Raw genomic sequence first — 21925 nt, 5'->3', positions numbered from 1 at the left:
TGCCATGTTTAAATAGCTGTTCATATCAGTAAAGGAGTATTTATACTTTAAATTCAAGTTGTTAAAAATTGAGGCATTCCAGATGAGGCCAGGTATTAAGCTGTCAACATTTAAATTTACCAATGACTTGAAGATGCCACATTGTACAGGAAGAAGGAAAGCAAACTTTCAACCACTTCTTGGTATTTCTGTACGATTGGGACTGTTCTCAAAGTGGGCATTGCTGGGTTCTGTGCATGAGGTAGGAGAGGGCAAGAGGGCAATTTCTAACTTAAATTTTTTAGCTTGTCCTATGGAACTTCTTAACTTTCTATAACTGTAGCTTAATCCTTACAGAGTTCTAGTAACTGAATTTGTGGCTGCTTCAGCCAATGGCATGAGTTGGATTGGCTGCTTTAGATAAGTGAAGCTCTTTGGAATTTTTTTTTTTAATTAGATAAGAACCATATATAACACTAATAGTCATACAACCAGGGAACTAGGAATTTATCTTTTTTTCCCTTTGCCTCTACTAAGTGTCTTTAAATGAGAGGTATTGCTGATCTGTAGCTACATGCAGTTTTTATTGGCATTTACCTGCTTTTAAAGCTTTATTAAAGTATAAAACAGCTTTGTATACAGATTTGGACAATTTAAAAAATATATTTTTACCTTCAGGTGTATAAAATTTCTTCACTGTAGCAAACCCTTTATATAAGTAGGATAGTAATTCTTGTTTTGCTTTAAAAGTGTTTTCTCTACATTATGTTCCAAATAAAGTAAAATTGTAATACTTTGAAAATACTTCATTATTGGAAATGCTATGTAGGTTGATTTTCAAAAAGTAGTTTAGTTTGTCCTGAGAGAATGTGGTAACTTAAGCTAGGTTAATAAAACAGTGACAAGTAAAAGCTCAATAGCCCCATAATGAAGAAACAAGAGTAATTTTAATGATATCTGGGTGAAAGTGAAACTTTTCTTTAAAACTTAAGGTTCTTGAGATGATTTTCTTAAATATTTTCTACTTTCTTAAATAGAAATTTTAAAAAAAGGGTTTGCTGAGCCCAAATAAACATTAGCCTTATCTAACTTTAAATTTATGGTATCAATAAATGAAAATTTCCTGTAACTCAAGGCATTTATCAACACATTTGATTTCTGAACATTTAAATTACAGGAGAATTTCAAGTAGTGTAATTGGCTTCACCTTTGCATTTGCATTTTCCAGTACCCTCATTAAGGACAGCTTTATAAGGGGAAGGGAAGTTTGTTCTCAGTGATGTGTTCCATTTTTGGTGATTATGCTCCCTTCATTAGAGAATCCGAGCCTTACTTATTTCAAATGGTAGAAATCTTTTCCATACACATTACTTTGATGTTCACTTAGAAAAACTTTCCTGGTAGTGACTTTTATTACTAAGTATTTTGTCATTTGAATCATCGATTATTTGTATTTTCTAACTTGAATTACTTATTGAATTACTGAATTAAAATAATTAATTTGAAGCTACTGCTATTGTAGGAGATATATGCTTATAGTTAATCTCCTCTTTGAGTCCTTCAGGCCTTTTGAATTAGCTTAGTTTATTAATTCCTCACATATAATAAATGTTACAATACGACCCTAAAACTTGAGTATCAGTATAATTCAGAGCTAGCTGTACTTGCTCAGTTTTAAACAGTTGAGATGCAGTACCAGCAGCTAGTCCTCCAATGCCCATCACTTGGACGAGATGTTCAGAAAGCGTGAGGAGGTGGTGACAGGCATCATTAGAGCAGTAGGCCATCCAGCAGCGCCCCCCCCCCCCGCCACGTTCTCTTTCATGCTAGCAGTGGCATTAAAGAATATTTTACAGATGGACAGATTTTCCTACCATGCTGATTATCTCAAAGATTACAACTGTGCCAGGCACTCTCTCTCCAGTATGGTTAGTAATAATACTATTATATCAGTTAGATGCTGGGACTTCAGTTAGGTCTCCAGTTCACACAGTAACATGTATCCTTTCTGTAGCAACAGCAGTGTTTTTAGAAATTGGTCCCCAAGAGTCAGTTATTGATGATAACTACTGAGGTTTATTATAAATTTAGAAAACCATATAACTAGTTTAGGGAAACAAAAAATGAACTAGAAAGGAGGGCATCTTCTAAAATAGTGTTTTATAAGTGTGTGTGTTAGTACACTTGTAAATAAGGAAAAATAGTAAAAATAGAAAAAAAATTTTTAATCTATTAATAGTGAGAATTCTTTAGTAGGTAGAAATCTTCTGCAACCAGAGGATCATTTGCTTTTTTCTTCCCTGTTTGTCTCTAATTACCAGTTCTTTGTCTTTTAAGTTTAGATACATAGGATTATTAAGTCTTTTAAAAATAATAGCGTTCCCAAATTATTATTTTCACAGCTACACTTTTAAAGTTATATTTTTTAAAACAGAAGTTAATGTAACTTAAATGTTTACAAAAATTTCAGTGTCATGTTTTGAACAAATACAAATTACATCTCTGGGCTAATTTGACTTTTTAAAACTATCCCTTTTGAGCAGACATTATGCCGATGTTGATTTAAAAGCAAAATTATTAATCTCCAAACTATGAAAGTACAGAAATGGGAGGGGGGGATTTTCTTAATTTTAAAAGTACTAGTCTTACTTGTTTTTATTTTTCATTCTTCTTCTTATTTTTTTCTTATTTATCTGGGCAGGATATTCAGTGTGAAAGTTTGGAATAAATCAGTCTGTACAAGATGGATGCCAGCTAGTAAATTTTATTTGGTATGAAGTACTGTAGCTAGCAGGCTGTAAATTTTAAGTTGCAAAATTTAGTTTGTTTGTATTTGGAATATATGGAATTCCTCATTTAGTGTGGGAAAAATGAAAATGAAAGAACCTACTTCTATTCCTTATACACCTGCTTATTATCGTGTCACATGGAATACATCTTTTGTATCTCTCTGTGCCTCTGGCTTCTCTTCTGTAAAATGGGTTCAAGAGTTTAATTGACTGCCTTCACCCTTTCAAGAACATTGAGGACAGATACCTTGAAGTCTTTGGAAGACAAAATGCCACCTTGTATATTTTTTGATACTAACTTGCCTTGTAAGTATGTGCTATGTATTGTACACAGTGGCGCGGTGTGACATTGTGAACATTGAGAACAGAGCTGTTTGCATGCCTTGTCATTAAACTGTAACTTCATTATTAATATTTTACACTGTCTGAATTTGATTCTTTCCTGTCTGTAGTGCAGTGGGAGCTGTCGCTCTGAACATCTCCATGTTCTGTACAGTTCCTGGGTGGGTGGCAGGGCTGGGGACCCTTATCTTTTGTGGGAGTCTTTTAGAATTGTGCAGAGTCGTCGTTGTACAGGTGGGTTGGGGATATACCCCAGGTCTGCAGTGTACAGGGGAGGACCTCATCATCTGAGGAGTAGACAAACAGCCCTCTGTCTCCTCGTTTTTAGATTTTCCTCCACAGGTTTATGCTGCCCTGCATTCTGACTCACGAGTTGGAGAGTCAGGTAGAACTTTTTGTTTTTAACATACAGAAAGTGTGGTGAAGGGGGAAGGTACCAGTACAGGGTTTGGGAGACATGGATCGTAGTCTGTGTGCTGCCCCTACGCTAGTTCTCACTTTTACCTGTTCTGGGCTATTTTCCATCTCTAAAGAAGGAGGATGCTAAGCCGTAAGGATGCCAGGGAGTGAAGAGGGCTGTTCGCGTTGAATGCCCAGATTCCATACAATTCTGAAATGGTGATTTAAAAGTATGTATGAAACTACTGATAATTATTCAATGTAAACTGTTTAGAGGATGGCTTGTTAAGATTTTCTTTATATTTGCCTGCAGGGCATTCCTTCCATCACCATCAGTGAATGCTTGTGGTTAAAAAGCCCTGTGTCCCTTAAAGAGTTCCTAAGTGCTATTTTGTCAAAAAAATTTTTTTCTAAGTGCTATTTTATTTTTCTGTGATAAAATTATTCTTGTAAAGTATAAGGAAGACGATAATTTTTATGTCTGGTTAGTATTTGTGAAGTCTGCTCAGAATTTTTAGTCTTGTGGTAGTGGTTTTTCTTTGGTTTCTGAAGTTGTTTTATGTTTTTGTGACATTTTTTGTCATTTTTTTTCCAGAGAATTCGGTCAACAGTGGATGAAAAAGAGCAAAAACAACTTCTCATGGATTTGGACGTAGTGATGCGAAGTAGTGATTGCCCGTACATTGTTCAGTTTTACGGTGCACTCTTCAGAGAGGTAGGAATAAACCTAAGCTGGGGTCTTAGCTGACAAGTGGGCGTCTACTTGGAATAAGTAAGAGGATGGCAGGATTTGATTCTAATCTTCAGTTTAATGCTGTACATTAGTAATACATTGATTTCTCAACATTTTAGTATATCGCCATGATAATTTACACATTAATTTCTACCATTCATGTTCCTTTGGTTAAGGGGTGAATTTTGTACTTTAATTATATTAGTTAATTAAGTATTTTATGGCTGTCATTTGTGGATTCCATATTTCCTTCTTCATATGTAAATATTTTCTGTTTTTTAAGAACCTGACAAATCATCTGGCTTCTAAATATGTTACTGTATTTAGATCTATCTCTTTTGTCCTTGAGCTCCCTCGGTCCTCCCCAACCCCTTTTTTAAACTTTCATTCATTTCTGTCATCCAGTGTATCTGCATTTAGCATAAGCATTTATTTGTGTCCACCCACAATCCTCAATAAAATTCATCAGACATGGAAATTAACAGCTGCAGTAGAATTTCTTTTATCTAATTCTGCTATCCAGATTTTTATGTAGAAGCTAGAACTTTAGTTTCTTGGTGTCAGGATCATGTATCTCTTTTGGTCTCTGACTCGCCTGTATCCTGCTACAGGTTATCACTTCTGCCTGCAGCTGTCAGTGCACTTGCTCATTTCCAGTCACACCACTCCCTAAAGCAGGGAAGTGAGTTAGGGTCAGGAAGTAAAGGTGGAGCTGTCAGTGAATCAGATACTTTATGGTGTCCTGGACAGTTATCACACACTTGTGATATGTAGTTAGGTGAATGGGAATTGAACTGAACTCTTAAGCATTTTAAATACTCTTAAAAAAATATCCATTATCATTTTGAAAATGTTAGGATGAGCTGGTACTGGTGGGTTTGTTATGAACTGGTGAGGAAAAACTGCATCCCACCCTGCCCTTCTTTTTGGGACTGGATCACAGAGGGTGTCCTTTTGGGGGTTTTGTTACCGTTATTGACTTAAAAAACACTATGTTGTAAGACAGGACTGAATGTTACACTGAATAGAAAGATATGAAATCCTATCATTGGAGAAGACCTTAGAGGTTCGTCAGTCAATTCTTCACCCAATCCTGAAATATTTATTTATTTTTCTGTGCCCTTAATAGATAACACTATTAACCAGAAGTATTCTCCTTCATGATAGAGCCCATCCCTTTGTTGAATCACTAATTAATCACTATTAGTTTTAGACTCACATAGCTTCTTTCTCCTCCTGTCCTTGTACTTTTTTGACTTGAGTGTTCATTTTTATGACCAGATCTGTTGAATTTGTTAACTTTCTTCCCCATGTCACATAGTATTACATCACATCAGCGCACACAGTCATGTATTCAGGCAGGTAACTGTATCCTGCACCGAAGTATTATATACTGTTATTCTGTCTGTAAGATCATGAATCTGGAACTTTCTTCATGTTGCACAGGAATCTTGCCATTTCCTCCTCCCTTCTTCCCCCAAACCATGAATTTCTTCTTCATAATCATAAATCCCCTGGCCACACTACTCTTCACATCTCATGAAGAGCAGTAGTTATCTGGAATGGACTAGATTTTCTCTCCTAACTGGATGCCACAGTCAGCTTTTCCATGCTGTGCTCACTGTCTCTGTAGACTCTCATGGGCTCTATCCCAGCCCTAATTCACCTCCATAGTGCTCAAGTATGCCAGTTTATTTCTCATGTTCGTTTACTTGATAATTCATTTGAGCAACATTTAAATATGTAGCTCCAGGCTAGATAGTGTGAAGTCTGATTTTATGAAAAGAAAGCAGAGTGATATCCATGATTGGTCTGATTCAGTCAACCAACAATCACGGAGCCATGAGATGTTATTTTTCTTCTTCTTGGCACCAACAATGTAGAGGTTAATCTTGCCATTGGGTAATATTGAGCCTCTGAAAGTTCCATAACTTTATTTGGAGCAGTGAATAAATAACATTTAATACTGAAGTTGGTAACTCATTTATTGCTGTTGTCTCCAACCATGTGTATATTTCTTTCTAGGATGAAACTAAATGAGGATAAGAAGTCCAAAATACAACTTGGATTTTATTTAGATAATTTATTAAGACATCTAATTGCACAGGTTTCTAAATTCGTTTTCAGACTTGGTAGACAGGGAAAAAAGAGCTTGACAGTACTGAATAATGAAAGTGACTTTTAGCCTGTAGCTTACATAAAGGCCAGACCTACTATTTATGTTATCAATACTGAGACTTAGAAGCACTTTTTTTTTGTTTGTTTTTGTTTTTTTGTTTGTTTTTGTTTTGTTTTTGCGGTACGCGGGCCTCTCACTGTTGTGGCCTCCCGTTGCGGAGCACAGACTCTGGACGTGCAGGTTCAGTGGCCATGGCTCACGGGCCCAGCCACTCCACAGCATGTGGGATCTTCCCGGACCAGGGCACGAACCCGTGTCCCCTGCATCAGCAGGCGGACTCTCAACCACTGCGCCACCAGGGAAGCCCTAGAAGCACTTTTAAAATGTCTTTTAATATATACATTTTCAGAATTTAATAGCAAGGAATCCCTTGTTTAAGATATCTTTTGAGGTTGGGGAAATTCCAGTGTAGGAAATACTGTTCTGAGTAATCTGTGACTATAGGAGTTCATCAGGTTATGTAAAAGGCAATGATAGGGCTTCCCTGGTGGCGCAGTGGTTGAGAGTCCGCCTGCCGATGCAGGGGACACGGGTTCGTGCCCCGGTCCGGGAAGATCCCACATGCCGCGGAGCGGTTGGGCCCGTGAGCCACGGCCGCTGAGCCTGCGCGTCCGGAGCCTGTGCTCCGCAGTGGGAGAGGCCACAGCAGTGAGAGGCCCGCGTACCACAAGAAACAAAAAAAGGCAGTGATATTAGCCAAATTTAGTCACCTCCTCCCTTTCTACCCCTACTTCTGCTTATGTTGTCCTTTCCCCTTCCTTCCCCGCCCCGGCAAGTTTTAAGTACAGCTTTATGGAGGTAAAATTGGCAATCCGCTGCACATATTTACAGTATACAATTTGATACGTTGGAACAAATGTACACACGTGTGGGATTATCACCATAATCAAGGTCATGAACATACCCACCTCTCACGAGTTTCCTTGTGTCCCGTAGGTTATACACACTTCCTCTCTGCTGTCACCATCCTCAGGCAACTGCAGAGCTGCTTTCTGCCACCATAGATGAGTTTGCATTTTCTAGAATTTTATGTAAATGGAATCATACAGCATGTACCCCCTTCTTTGTTGTTGTTGTTGTGTTTTACTCAGCATAATTATTTTGCAGTTTAGTTTCTTTCAAAGAGTTCTCTTCAGGTTATCTGTTTTTCCCTGAGTGATACTTGGTAGTTTGATTTTATTTTCAGAAATTTGTGCCTTTTATCTAAACTGTCAAATTAATTGGTATAAAGTTATTCATCATAGCCCTATATTATCATCATAATATCTGTAGAATCTACAGTGATGTTACCTCCCTCTCTCTCTCATTCCTGATGTAATTTGTATCTTCTCTATTTTTTCCTGATTAGTCTGGCTAGGCTAATTTGTTAGATGTATTCCTAGGTGCTTTTTTCTTTCTACTGTGAGTGGTGTCTTTTTAAACATTTTATTTTCTAAGTTGTTCCTGTTGGTATAAAAGTTATGTTATTGGTTTTATCTGGATGTTGTCTCTGAAACCCTTATCTTGATCTTAGTAGTTCAGTTTCGTTATCCTCCACCTTCCTTTTCAGTAAATCCATATTCAGTAATTTTTATTTTTGTATTTCAGTTGTGTGGTTGTCCTGTCTTTTGTTTGAACATGAAAGTAATGTTGCTGTCACTGCTTTTGAGGCAGCTCAAACCATTCCTTTTGTTTTTTTTTTTTTTTTTTTTTAAACGCTGTTGTCTATTCTCAGTTATGGCCAAAAGGAACTGCCAGAAGAAATACATTTACATTAGGTTATGTGCCTTAGAAACTACAAAGATTTCCCGCCCTGGGGCTAATTGCTCCTTTGTGCCTGCCCTTCTCACCTCAGTTTACTTCTCCCCTTTATCTCCCTTGTTCCCTTGTCTTTCCTTCTCTTTTGGTTGCTTTCCTATTTTTCCATCCTTTCCCCTTCTCCCCTCATTTTCTTAATTCTACTTGTTAGCAGCTGCCAGGCTCTTTACTTTGTGCTTTACATATGTTAACTCATTTGATCTTTATCATAGTCCATTGAAGATTGTGGGGCGATCCCATTTCATAGTTAGGAGTTGACGGGGCCCAAGCTTATATAAGTGGAAAGTGGGAGAGCCTGGATGAGTAAGTCAGGCCTTCACACTCTAATCAATGATTGTCCCACTTTGCTATATTACTGAAGTTAAGTTCCTTCCACGCTGTTTTTCTAAGTAGGTGAGTTAAATGTGCTATCCTTTTCTCTAATTAAAAAATTCTAGTAAATCTATTGAGATGGTGTCTTTAGATTGAAATAAATTCAAGTGTGTGTTTTGGGTTAATAGTGTTAGTCATTTATGAAGGTTATTCTGCAAGAGCACCCAGAAAAAGAGACCTAAGAAGAAAGATTGGAGTAACTATAAGTGAAATATGCTCTACAAATCAGCCTTCTGTGAAGCCATGGAGCTACAGGCATGTTGCAGCAGGTGCTTCTATTTTAAGAGTGGATCATGCATCTCAGCAGTCATCGCAGCATGTGCTGTCTCTACATATAAGTTAAATGTCCTTGCGTTGGAGGTCTTGATAGGAGAAAGGAGTTACGTAAAGTGGATTCTGTGCATGGCTCTGTTGCTAATTAGCAGTGCTGTTCTGAGCAAGCCATTTTACTTCAACGGGCATAGATCTCTCGTATGATCAATGCAAGCCAGACGTTAGGGGAGGGAGGTTAGTGGTAGAAGATCTCTAAGGATATAGCTGGATCCATACATTAGTAACCATATACAGAATTTTTTAAAGGTAATTTTTGTCATCATCCCGATAGCTCTTTTCACTCTCACAAGATACTTCGTAGTCCTTGTTTATATGTGCACATACTTTTACAGCATTATAAACATGGAATCGGCTTATAGCCTGTGTTTTCTCATGCATACCTCATGAGCTGTATAGTTTTCAAAATAATTTAATTTCAGGTAATCCTTTTAATAATGTACCATTTCATCTTGTGAGATAGTTGAGGTTTTTAGTTTGTTTTTGTTTTTTCTTTTTGTAATTTACGAGCTATTTGTTTAAGTTAGATTCCCAGTCATGGGATGACTCTATCAAAGGGTATAGGCACTTTTATTTCTCTTGTTTCATTGTCAAATTGCCTTCAAACTGGTTTAAAACACTCTACAATGCTGCCAATAGTCTTTGAATGATTTGATTTGATTATAGCCAGCATTTGTTCATTTAAGGAATGTTTATTGAGCCCCTGTCATGGTGGACTGTATGTTCTAATAGGGAAGATCAATGAAAACCATAATAAGTAAATTATATATATATATATATATATATATATATATATATATATTTTTTTTTTTTTTGCGGTATGCGGGCCTCTCACTGCTGTGGCCTCTCCCGTTGCGGAGCACAGGCTCCGGACGTGCAGGCTCAGCGGCCATGGCACACGGGCCCAGCCGCTCCGCGGCATGTGGGATCCTCCCGGACCGGGGCACGATCCCGTGTCCCCTGCATCAGCAGGCGGACTCTCAACCACTGCGCCACCAGGGAAGCCCCAGTAAATTATATTTTATATTAGAAGATGATAAAGGCTCTACAGAGTAGAGCAGTTAAGGGGATGCTGAGAGGGGGATGACTTGCATTTTGAATTGGGCATTTTCAATGTCGGCCACTGAGAAGGTGGCATTTAAGCAAGGACTTTAGGCATTGAGTTTGCTTTATGTATTTTTTTTTCTTTTTTACTAATTTAAGAAGTTGATATAGTTTCTCAAGACTCCTGTAATCTATTTCCTTTGTTAGTGAGAATGAACAGTTTCCCACATATTTTCTGTTTTTCTATTTAATCATGGCAGAGTTTGAAATTTTTTATAAAAGTCGAAAGGTTTTCTATGTAGGACTATGCCCATCCTTACAATTAAGAGTGGGGAAAATTGGGCAACTAAGTTTGTGTTTGAACATGAGGAGAATACTCTGTCCAGCACTTTGATAAGGAACAAAAATTTTTAAAAAAAAAGAGAAAGAAGAAGAAGAAGATTGCTTCTTCTCTCATTGTATTTCTATTTTAAGTAAAGGGAAGGTGGTACTTAATGTTAAGATGTATAAGAATAACCGATATTTGTTTTTTTATAGGGTGACTGTTGGATCTGTATGGAACTCATGTCTACCTCGTTTGATAAGTTTTACAAATATGTATATAGTGTATTAGATGATGTTATTCCAGAAGAAATTTTAGGCAAAATCACTTTAGCAGTAAGTACTTGGTTTTCACTTTGTTCCTTGTATACATTCTTACATAAAGATGCTACTGGAGTTTTGAATGCACACATCTGAATGCCCTTCACAGAATGTTACTGACCTTCCTGGAAAATCACTATAGTAGGAAAAGAGACAAAAATCACTTCTGTGGGGTAATTAACACAACAAGTAGTAAGAACAATTTTCAAAATACTACAGACACTTTTCATTATTGAAAAGTACATATTGAAATCATACATTTCAGTAATAAATACTACAGTATTCTTTCCATTAAAATCAGAGTGGACCATAATAGATTGTGCTGTAAATAAGGCTAGAAAAAGCAATTTTCTGTTCCTCTTTCCCTTGTTACTTTAACTGTATTTAAATAGGTTATATTATCACAGTTCCGCTTAAATTAATCAGAATTGCAGCAGTCTCCTTGAAATCCCTTAATTGAAACTCTTTAGACAAAGTATATTTCCTGTGGTTTAAGATTTGGGCTATTCTGTCTAAACTACTTAAATTGTTGACTAGCAATTTCAGTAACCAGCATTACTACTAATTTGGTCAAATCATTTTTACCATAGTACCAAAAAAGAAAAGAGGCACTGTTTTGCTTACGTGTTTATAGTTTTGAAAATGAATTAATGATCATTTTCTTTCTTGTTCTTTTAGCTAACAAAGGTCATTCACAGTTTTTTCACAGAAAGAAAAACAAATTTTTTTGATAGAGTAAAGTTAGTAAGTTTCTTAGAAACCCCTGAGAATCTGAACTAATGACATGACCTGGGTTAGTGGATGTGTAAACTAAATTTTATAGGAAGTTGTAAGATAGATATTCTGGTTGCATGAATTTCCTCTTTCTTCCCTGCATCCTCCACATCCAATATAGTCTGTCTGTTAATTGTCAGTTTATCCTGTTTAATCATTAAGGGTCAATGTTAAAATATGTAGACAGTTTCTGAACTGTATTTTAGTTGTAAGAGATGTGTGTATAACTGGGATTTAAAAAGTCAGGTTAAACTCTAGTCATAATCTTAAGATTAATAGGTCTCATGTTAATATTTTAAATTATTTACCTGAATTAATGCTTAATTTAAATGTTTTATGAGCTGTTAAGATACATACCCTTTCATATAATTTTATAAAGAAGCTGTCTAGTATAAACAAGTTTTACTAGAAACTTCTTCATTATTCAGACAGGTGTATGAAATTTTATGTTGATCACTTTAGTCATCTCTCTTCGGTATACCAAATCTAGCTTTATCTTAGAACTTTTTACTATTCATAATAATTACAATGGAACAATAGTAGAATAATGATAATAGCCCATGGTTATTGAGTGTTTATTTGTGTCAGGCCAAGATCTCATGACATTTTATGTTCATAGCAACTCTCAATGGTAAATAGTGTAACCCCCTTTTTATTTATAGATGACAAATCTAAAGCATGAAGAGGTTAAGCAATTAATTTGCTTTGAAATTCATACATTTGTAAGTGTAAATGATTTAAGCCCAGGCAGTCTGGTCCTAGAATCCAGCTGTTAACCACTGCACGACAGGATGATCATGAAGTTGGAAAACATAGATAAAATTATTTTAGCCTATATTGCAATATATGTAATGTACACTAATAAATCATTTATTGTATATTTGCCTGTGTTTCTAGACTTGGTGATCATCCTTTATATTAAGCGTAACATTTAAAATTAGTTTGTGTTAAATCCGTTCTTGCTAATTAATAACCCCATGAACAAGCCTGGCTGCTTGAAACATTGCGAGTTTGTGTTCTGCACCCAGCAGCTTGATGGCAGCGGAGACTTGACTTTTCTAATTGTAGGCCTGTGCTTCACATCTCTTTTAGTTTGAGGTTGTAGAAATTTTAATTCAAGTCTCTGTTTCCTCTATTCCTGGAGAAATCTTTGATTTCCTGATCATGAACAGTGATCAAACAACAGGATAAATTCTGGCTCTGCAAAAATTACTTTGCAGACTCCACACCCAGTGAGGGGGAATGATTGTGAGAAACTGAGAATTTGGAAAAACTTATTAAATTAGGGGCTTCCCTGGTGGCGCAGTGGTTGAGAGTCCGCCTGCCGATGCAGGGGACACGGGTTCATGCCCTGGTCCAGGAAGATCCCACATGCCGCGGAGTGGCTGGGCCCGTGAGCCATGGCCGCAGAGCCTGCACGTCCGGAGCCTGTGCTCCGGGAATGGGAGAGGCCACAACAGTGAGAGGCCCGTGTACCGCAAAAAAAAAAAAAAAAAAAAAAAACTTATTAAATTAGGGTTGATAATGGAACCAGACTGTTGGACCTTTTTGTACTAAATATATCTGTTCCTAAAAAGTTCGATGGTATGAGAAAGATTATACAACTTTTTAATGACTTATTAAAAAAATTGTAAGTTACCCATTTGTTTTTTTAGCTGTCAGGGAAGGGTGTGTAAAGGCAACTATGATTTCAGATCTAAAATAATAATTTAGCATCTTCAGCTAACATAAAAAATGGACAGAATATTGAAATATTAAGCCCAAAAGAATGCAGAGAGCTACCCGAGCTGTTACTTTACGGTAAGCTATTGTGCTGTTTGATTAGAAGGAAATTGATTGTTTATCCCATCCGTCTCTGCTTTTTCCTCCCTAGACTGTGAAAGCACTAAACCACTTAAAAGAAAACTTGAAAATCATTCACAGAGGTGGGTATGAATTGTTTTTTTTTAGACTAGAAATTAACGTTTTTCCTTAATAGGAAAAAAAATTAACAGTTACAGTGCATTGTATAACTTTTCCTAAAATACTTGTATTTTTAGCAAAACATACTATATGTACCCTAAAACTTTATTATTAACTTAGGATTTTTTTCCCTTTGGGATTCTATAAATTTCAGTCTAACTTATTAGAATGTTGGGGCTTAGTGGAAAAATAATTATTCATTTGCCTGATAGATAATTAATGTTTCTCTGTCTATACAAATAAGGCAGGAAGGTGAACCTGTGGACCGTCAAAGAAGGATCTGCAGGATAGCACCCTCGATCATTTTAAAGGCACGCTACTGTCCCTATCAAGTGTTTCTTCTTTACTTGGGAGGATATTTTTGTAAATTGAGAAAGATTCTTTAATTAGTATTTTACATTGAAATTCCTCTAAAGCATTTGTATTTGTGAAAACAGTGATCTTGGTCTTATTTAGACACAGGTCCAAATTCAAACATTTGGTGTCTGTCTTTTGGGAGCAGTGGGATTCCTGAATTTAATTCAGCAAATAGTTTAAGTAGTTGCTCTGTCTTATTACTATGCCAGACTCGGGGTAGTGAGGCAGTGGCTTTGAAGAGGCACAGTTCTGTACCCTCAGTAAATCTGTAGTGGACAAACCCAAGGTGATACATGCCAGTGTGTGATTCAGCCTGACAACACAGGACAGAAAGGAAACAGTCGTATTCAGAGATGCAAAAAACCTTGAATTCTAAGGTTAAAGGGCTCTAAGGTTGTGATTAAAGAAATTAGTAATTAGGGCATTGATTTAAGTAATTTTTATTTGAGGTTGACCCTGGACCACAGCAATTAGTTAACCTTGAACATCAGAATATTTCATTTAATTTTGCCTGGCTTAATGCTTGTTAAAAATAATATTGGCTAGGCTTCTTATTTTCTCTTTTGGCCTAAAATCATGTAGGATTAGGTCCCTAAACAAAATTATTTTGTTCCTCTTGTACTTCATATTGTTCTTGTTTTGGATTTTTTCCCTCCCTTTTTTTTGGCTATATTTGGTAATTATGGGAGTATTACCTTAGAGCATCTGACAATTACCTTAGGGATTCTCACCAATCACAGTAAAGCACTAAGACATTGCCCAAGGTTAAATAAAAGGGAAAGGCCTCAAAAATAACTTTGCTTTTCCTGTGACTAAGTAAAATGATGAATTTATAGCAGTCTTTTTTACCAGCTAGGATCAGTTAGCTTTTTTTTTTTTTTTTTTGCTGTAATTAGAGTGCTTTTGATTACAAGTAAGAGAAAATCCTGTTAACTGGCTTAAACTTCAAGGGAACTCATTATCTGTCGTAGTAAGTCCAAAGATAGGGTGGCTCCAACACGATGTGATTAGGGCTCAGGCTCCCTTCTTCTGGCTCTGCTCTCCTTAACGTGTTGGCTCCATCCTCAGGGTAGTAACAGCTAAAGCAGGTCCTGTGTCACGCCTAGCATAACAGCCTCTTGAAGAAGAAGCTGTCTCTTCTGTGTGGCTGTCTTAGCAGCAGGGAGCTCTTCCTTACTTGTCTCTCACATTTTCTCTTGTCTCCTTTATGCCCTTACCTAAACTAGTCCCTGGCAAGGAGCACGAGGCTACCCTGATAAGCTTAGACCAATCAGGACCCCGTGTTTGGAGGTGCGGATAGATGTACACAGAGGAGGATGGATCTCAGTAAAATGAAAGTTCCATTAGAAAGGATGGTGGCATGGTTAGGGGTGGGTGTTTGATAGGCAGTCAGCCGTGTCAGTGACGGTAAGCGTTCTTTTCTGGATTTTTTTGTAGGTCCCCTTCTGAGTTACAGGCAGATATTTTTGTATCCTGTATTTATTTCTGTCCTTTTTATTCATGGAGCCATGACAGGGACAATGAAATGCCTCGAAGGATTGAGATAGGGACAGAGAATTAGTGAGCAAGGTGGGGAGAATTGTCCAGCTAGCTGACTTGTACACACTGGCAGTGAGTGAGTTGATGGTGAGTGAGGAGGAGGTGATAACCTAGGGGCCAAGGTGACGAGACTGTATAAAACCTGGAGAACTGAATGGAAGGGATTCAGCTTTCTCAGGTGTGCGGGAAAGCACACACACTCTGAGAATGGTAAAAATGAATCTGGTTTCTCCAGGATGACTCTTAGAGAAGGTTGGTTGGGAGAGACTTGATGAAGCCATCTAAGATCAGAAAAATCTCTCAAGGAGAAATAATTATTAAGTGGATGCATTTACTGAGCACTAACAATGTTCAGTTTCTGTAATAGGTGTTTTCATTTCCACAATCCTATAAGTTGGGAATTATTACTTATATTTTGTAGATGAGGGAATTGTGGTTGCTAAGTGAAAGTTCAGGAACTTGCCCCAGGTCACATTGTGAACATCAGGCCCAGGTCTTGAACCTTTGCTTGTCTGATCCCGAAGCTTGTGGTCTTTTAGATGTACTGGATTGGATACTTTCCGAAGTTAGATAAAGCTCTCCTTTAACTAAATTGTGAGTTTATCATTTGTATACTTTGCATTTAGTTATATAATCTTTGACACGTATTGTAAAGTAGCTTAGTATACTCTTACAGATTAAATTCATCCTACATGTTTTGACTGTTAAGTAATGAATTTGAAACAAGTAAATGAGTATGTCTCTTGATGAAAACGAAGAAAACTTTATAGAATGCCTAAATTTAATATGAGGAGTTTTTTGATAATGAGTTTTTAGCATTCAGAAAAATTTTTTCATCTTCTTAGCTATCTGAATTTTAAGGACTTGATCACTTATGTTTTGTAAGGTTTTTCAGTATTTTTCCTTGAAATACTTCAGAATATAGCTCGTTTGATTACTTGAACGTTGAGTGACATCTGTGTCTTGCAGATATCAAACCTTCCAATATTCTTCTGGATAGAAGTGGAAATATTAAACTCTGCGACTTCGGCATCAGTGGACAGCTTGTGGACTCCATTGCCAAGACAAGAGATGCTGGGTGCAGGCCATACATGGCAGTAAGTGCAAAGGCCAAACCTTCTTGCTTGACAGTCATTGCACAGAGATCCTGTGCCCTTTGGTGCTGTACTACTAAGGAATCTGCTTTGGTCGTGCAGTTTCACCATACTAGAATATTCTCCTCTTCCACGAAGACCAAACTCAGTTCTAGCTCTTCTATGAAACTTGGCGAAATCATCCCAGTGAACTCCTGTTTCATTGTCTTACTGTATTCCTCTTGCCTGGCACTGAGCATTTATGGTCTTTTCTGATTACTATTTTTTCATTATATTCTAGTTAGTTCTCAGAAGGCCTCTCTGTATCTCTAGACCCCCATATGCTGTCTTGACTGTAGGAGGTACTACAGTCAAGTAGTAGACATATTGATTGTATGTTTACAATCAATGTTACAATTGATTGTATGTTTACAATTGTAGTAGACATATTGATAGTGTAAATGGTGCTGTTTCTGGTTAGAGAAGAATGGGAAGCCGAATTCCTCATAGAACTCAGTATGTCTAATAGCATGTTCAGAGGTAAGAGAAACTCACTGACACGTGCAAGGTAGAGGCATTAGTTATTTCTCAACCTGGAGCATCAGGTTGAGACGCTTAATACCTGCTGATGCACAGGAAAGCTACTTATACTGATATGTATATTTTGTAACCAGCCAAAATACTGATCTACCTCTTTTTATTTATTTATTTATTTATTTTTGGCTGTGTTGGGTCTTCCTTGCTGCTCATGGGCTTTCTCTAGTTGCAGCGAGTGGGGGCTGCTCTTCGTTGCAGTGCACAGGCTTATCATTACAGTGGCTTCTCTTGTTGCAGAGCATGGGCTCTAGGCGCACAGGCTTCAGTACTTGTGGCTCGCGGGCTCTAGAGCGCAGGCTCAGTAGTTGTGGCACATGGGCTTCAGTAGTTGTGGCTCGCAGGCTCAGTAGTTGTGGCGCACGGGCTCAGTTGCTCCTCGGCATGTGGGATCTTCCCAGAACCAGGGCTCGAACCCATGTCCACTGCATTGGCAGGCAGATTCTTAACCATTGCACCACCAGGGAAGCCCCTACCTCTTTTTTGAATAGGTTTCAGATGGCACTCAAGGTACCATTCTGCAGGTAATTTTTGCCTTGGCATTCCTCATATTTATTGATCTTTCTCATATCTATCTACCTACCTACCTACCTATCTATAATCATATTATATATATTTTGTTACTTTTCTCATGTTTATTTTTGTTGCTTTGCCTAGAACTGTATCAGTGTTGAATGACAGTATTGATGGTAGGATTCTCATGTTGCTTGACTTGAAAACAAATGTCTTTTTCTGGTTTACTAAGTGTATGTGTATATATCTGTGTGTGAGAATGTGTGTGTGAGAGAGAGGATAAGAATGAATCAGAAATGGCTATTAAATTTTATTAAATGCTTTTTGGCATCATTCAGTGTCTGATAAAATGTTTCTGTGCAGCTGTTGATATGACACATCATAGTAACATATACTTCCTGTGGTTGAACCGTTCTGGCATTCCAGAAATAATCCCTACATGGTTCATAGTTTATATGTTTAATATATTTTTACATGTGCTATGTTAATATTTATGATTGCTACATAAAAATGTTTGAGATTGGTTTATAGTGTACCTTGTAAAGGTTTTGGATGGGTTATGCAAGTTTTAAAAATCAAATTGGGAAAATTTTCATCTTTATTTTATTCATACAGTAAAAAAGTATTGATCACCTAGTGATCAAAAATATAACTTTGGCCTCCTTGAGCTCAGAAAATTTTCCCCAGAGCTCAGAACAGTTGTGATAGTATAGTTTTCTGTTCTTTGAGGTTGAAATCCATCTTGGCCAGGAGTCTTTGGGGAAAGATACATAATTCTTTTTTTTTTTTTCTAACATTTTTTTTTTATGTGGACCATTTTTAAGTCTTTATTCAATTTATTACAATATTGCTTCTGTTTTATGTTCTGGGTGTTTGACCGTGAGGCATGTGGGATCTTAGCTCCCTGACCAGGGATCGAACCCGCACCACCCCCCCTGCATTGGAAGGTGAAGTCTTAACTACTGGACCGCCAGGGAAGTCCCCATAATTCTTTGAAAACTGTGAAATTTTACTGTTTCCTTAGCATCACACATATGCGTGGGTGGGTGTGCGTGTGCATGTGTATACATATACATACTTTCCTTTTCTTAGTTGTTTTAAATGTTGGGTGTAAGAGCTGTTTACTGCAGTATTTTAAGTACCAAGTATGTGGTAGTTTTAAAATCTGTCCAATCTCTTTAATACACCTCCCTTCAAAAGGCGGTGGCTAAGTACAGCCCTGAGTGTGGACTGAACTTCGTCACTCACTTCTCATGAATAGCATGTAGCAGAAATGACAGTGCATCCCTCTGAGAGTCGGTCATAAAGGGGCATGTGGCTTCTTTCTTGTTTTCTTTCTTGGGTTGCTCACTCTGGGGGAGGCCAGCTGCCATGTTGTGCAGACACTCAGGCAGCTTTACAGAGAGACTCATGTGGTGAGGAACAGAGGCTTCCTGCGGTACTGTGTGAGTGAGCTTGGTGACGAGACCTCCTGCCCCAGGGAGGCTGACAGCCCTGGCTGACATCTCAGTTGAAGTCTCATGAGAGACCCTGAGTCATAACCACCAACAAAAATGCTCCCTGAAGCCTGACTCACAGAAACCTGAAATAATAAATGTCTGTTGGTGTCAGCTGTTAAGTTTTGCGGTGCTTTGCTACACAAATAGCTAACCAGTACAAAGTGATTCATGTTAATCTTTTTACTTATTACTTGCTTTCAAAGCATTTTAGTCGGTTTCTGCCTTTCGGGACATATTAAAATTCTTCTTTTAGCATGATAAATGGTCAATTAAAAAATGAAATATTGGAAAAGGTCTGTTCTGTATTATAATTATATTCAGCACTTTTTTTTTAACTGTTTATTTTTCAATATTTTTAGTAAGGGGCTGTGTTGGGTCTTGGTTGCTGCGCGCGGGCTTTCTCTAGCTGCAGTGAGTGGCTCTACTCTTCGTTGTAGTGCGTGGGCCTCTCATTGCTGTGGCTTCTCTTGTTGGAGAGCACGGGTTCCAGGCGTGTGGGCTTCAGTAGTTGCAGCACATGGGCTCGATAGTTGTGGCTTGTGGGCTCTAGAGCGTGGACCCAGTAGTTGTGACGCACTGGCTTACCTGCTCTGCGGCGTGTAGGATCTTCCTGGACCAGGGCTCGAACCCATGTCCCCTGCATTGGCAGGCGGATTCTCAACCACTGCACCACCAGGGAGGTCCCTGTTTAGCACTTTTTTGCCACTTTAATCTAAAAAAATAGAGGAGTTCAGAATTTGAAAACATTGAGATTGTCAATTTCTCCTTATTCCTTGGTTTTTATTTTATATACTTTAATACAAAGTAACTTGAGTTGTGTATTTATTATAAATTATATGTTTTGGATATAAAATTGTTTTATCTACTATGTTTTTGCTGTTTTTGTTAACATTATAGACCCTATTCTTTAAGTTGATATTTTCCTCTTGTAGTTAATTTTAAAAAGCTTTTTGTTTTTCAAATCCGTACTTCTGACTTAGATTTAAGATACAGGGTCTTTAATTAGTTTCATGGATCTTAAATCTCTACTCCTCTCAAAGAATACTTTTCGGGCCTCCCTGGTGGCGCAGTGGTTGAGAGTCCGCCTGCCGATGCAGGGGACGCGGGTTCGTGCCCCGATCCCGGAGGATCCCACATGCCGCGGAGCGGCTGGGCCCGCGAGCCATGGCCGCGGGGCCTGTGTGTCCGGAGCCTGTGCTCCGCAACGGGAGAGGCCACAGCAGTGAGAGGCCCACGTACAGCAAAAAAAAAAAAAAAAAAAAAAAAAAGAATACTTTTCAAAATATTAGAAGTACTACATGTACAAATAAAGAACGAACATGTGTCAAAAATATATTTAACTCATTAATGAGAAAACTGGACAGACAGGTTAGTGAAACTGGCTCAAAGAACATTTGCATAATTTTGTATTTATAGTCACTAAAGAAGGAATATTGCAACAGGATGGCTAATCAAAATATAAATTTGCTAATTATCTCCAGGTTAATAAAATAATAACTTTTGGGGTTGTTGGACAGAAATCATTTGCATCCCTACCTGACAAAAATCTGCAGGTTATTGTGTAACTTAAGTGTCTGGGCCCTAATGAAACAAGTACACTTACACAGTACTTGGGCAGGCTTGCTGGTGCTCCACTGTGACACTGAAAGGAAATGGAATCCTTTTTTGGATTTATTTCCCGTTGTTGGATAAGTTTTTCTAACACACACATGCTAGACATTACAGCTGTTTGTGACATAAACATACAGCAGTTTTAGAATGACATTAGCGCTGTAACCACAAATAATAGGTGCCCATTTTAAGCATACAATTTGAATTTTGACAAATGTAATTAGTCATGTAATCACCACATCAGTCAAGATATAAAATACGTCTCATATTTTATAGGATCATTGGTTCTATTTTCTGTCACTGTCGGTTAGCTTTGCTTTTCCTCGAGTTCTTTAGAAATGCCATCCTACAGTCTGTGCTTGTTTGTGTGTGCTTTCTTTTGAAGATGTATCGATGCTGTCCGTGTGTATTTGTCGTTCAGCCTTTTTATTGCAGAGAAGTTGTTATTGTATCAGTAGACCACAATTTATCCATTCTGCTGTGAGTATCTTGTCATTGCTGAGTTTTTTAGTACCTGTTATGTGTATTAGTCGTTCAGTCATTTTATTGTGGAGAAGTTGTGCATTGTATCAGTAGACCACAATTTATTTGTCCATTCCACTGTGAGTATCTTGACGTTGCTGAGTCTTTTAGTACCTGTTATGTTTCTCCATTGATTTAGATCTTCTTGCTGTCTCTCAGTGATGTTTTATAGTTTTCAGTGTGGATCTGTTGAGCACCTTTTGAATTTATTCCTGAGGAATTCATGTTTTTTGATGCTAATATTGTAAATGGGATTTTTAACTTTTCCCCAATATTTTGCTATTATTATAGAGAAATAGAGCTGGTTTGCATATTTTGACATTGTGTCCTATGATCTTGCTGGTTTCACCATTAATTTTAGTAGGGATTTTCTAACTAAACAGTTGTAGAAATCCAAATGTTTGTGAGTAAAAGCCATGCTTTTCCCCCCTTACCTTTTTGTACTGGCTGGGACCTCTAATATAATGCTGAATAGAAGCAGTGCCTTGTTCCCAGTATTAATTAGGAAGGATGTATTCTGTATTTCACCACTAAATATGATGTTAGCTGTAGGTTATTTTACATACATTTTATGAAATAAGAGGTTTCCTTCTCAGTATGCTAACAGTTGTTGAATTTTATCAGATTCTAATCCTACATCTGTTGAGATGATCATATGATTTTTAAAATCATTCTATAAATATGGTACATTACATTGATTTTCAAGTATTAAGCCCATATTCTATTCCTGTGATAAACCCCACTTGATTATGATATATTACCACTTCATATGTTGCTAGATTAGATTTGCTTATATTTTAATAATTTTTGTGTCTGTATTTATGAGGGATATTAATTGTCTTGTTTTGGTCAGGTTTTCATAAATGGCTATGCTG

The 21925-nt window shown here is 37.5% G+C and overlaps 1 protein-coding gene across 3 annotated transcripts in view; it reads left to right on the top strand.

Annotated features, from left to right (window-relative positions):
- The window catches only part of MAP2K4 (mitogen-activated protein kinase kinase 4), a 105688-nt gene that overhangs the window by 70403 nt on the left and 13360 nt on the right, over positions 1 to 21925 (top strand). For all 3 annotated transcript variants that reach the window (XR_009530409.1, XM_060082085.1, XM_060082086.1), the window contains 4 exons: positions 4105 to 4224; positions 10502 to 10621; positions 13254 to 13305; positions 16208 to 16335. Coding sequence is in view for 2 of the 3 variants with exons in the window: in XM_060082085.1 (XP_059938068.1) it covers positions 4105 to 4224; positions 10502 to 10621; positions 13254 to 13305; positions 16208 to 16335 (420 nt within the window). In the remaining variant the exon portion in view is untranslated. The remainder of the gene's footprint in view (positions 1 to 4104; positions 4225 to 10501; positions 10622 to 13253; positions 13306 to 16207; positions 16336 to 21925) is intronic.

This window comes from Mesoplodon densirostris, chromosome 18 (genome assembly GCF_025265405.1).
Source record: "Mesoplodon densirostris isolate mMesDen1 chromosome 18, mMesDen1 primary haplotype, whole genome shotgun sequence".
NCBI lineage: Eukaryota > Metazoa > Chordata > Mammalia > Artiodactyla > Ziphiidae > Mesoplodon > Mesoplodon densirostris.
This window is presented reverse-complemented; position numbering and strand designations above follow the sequence as displayed.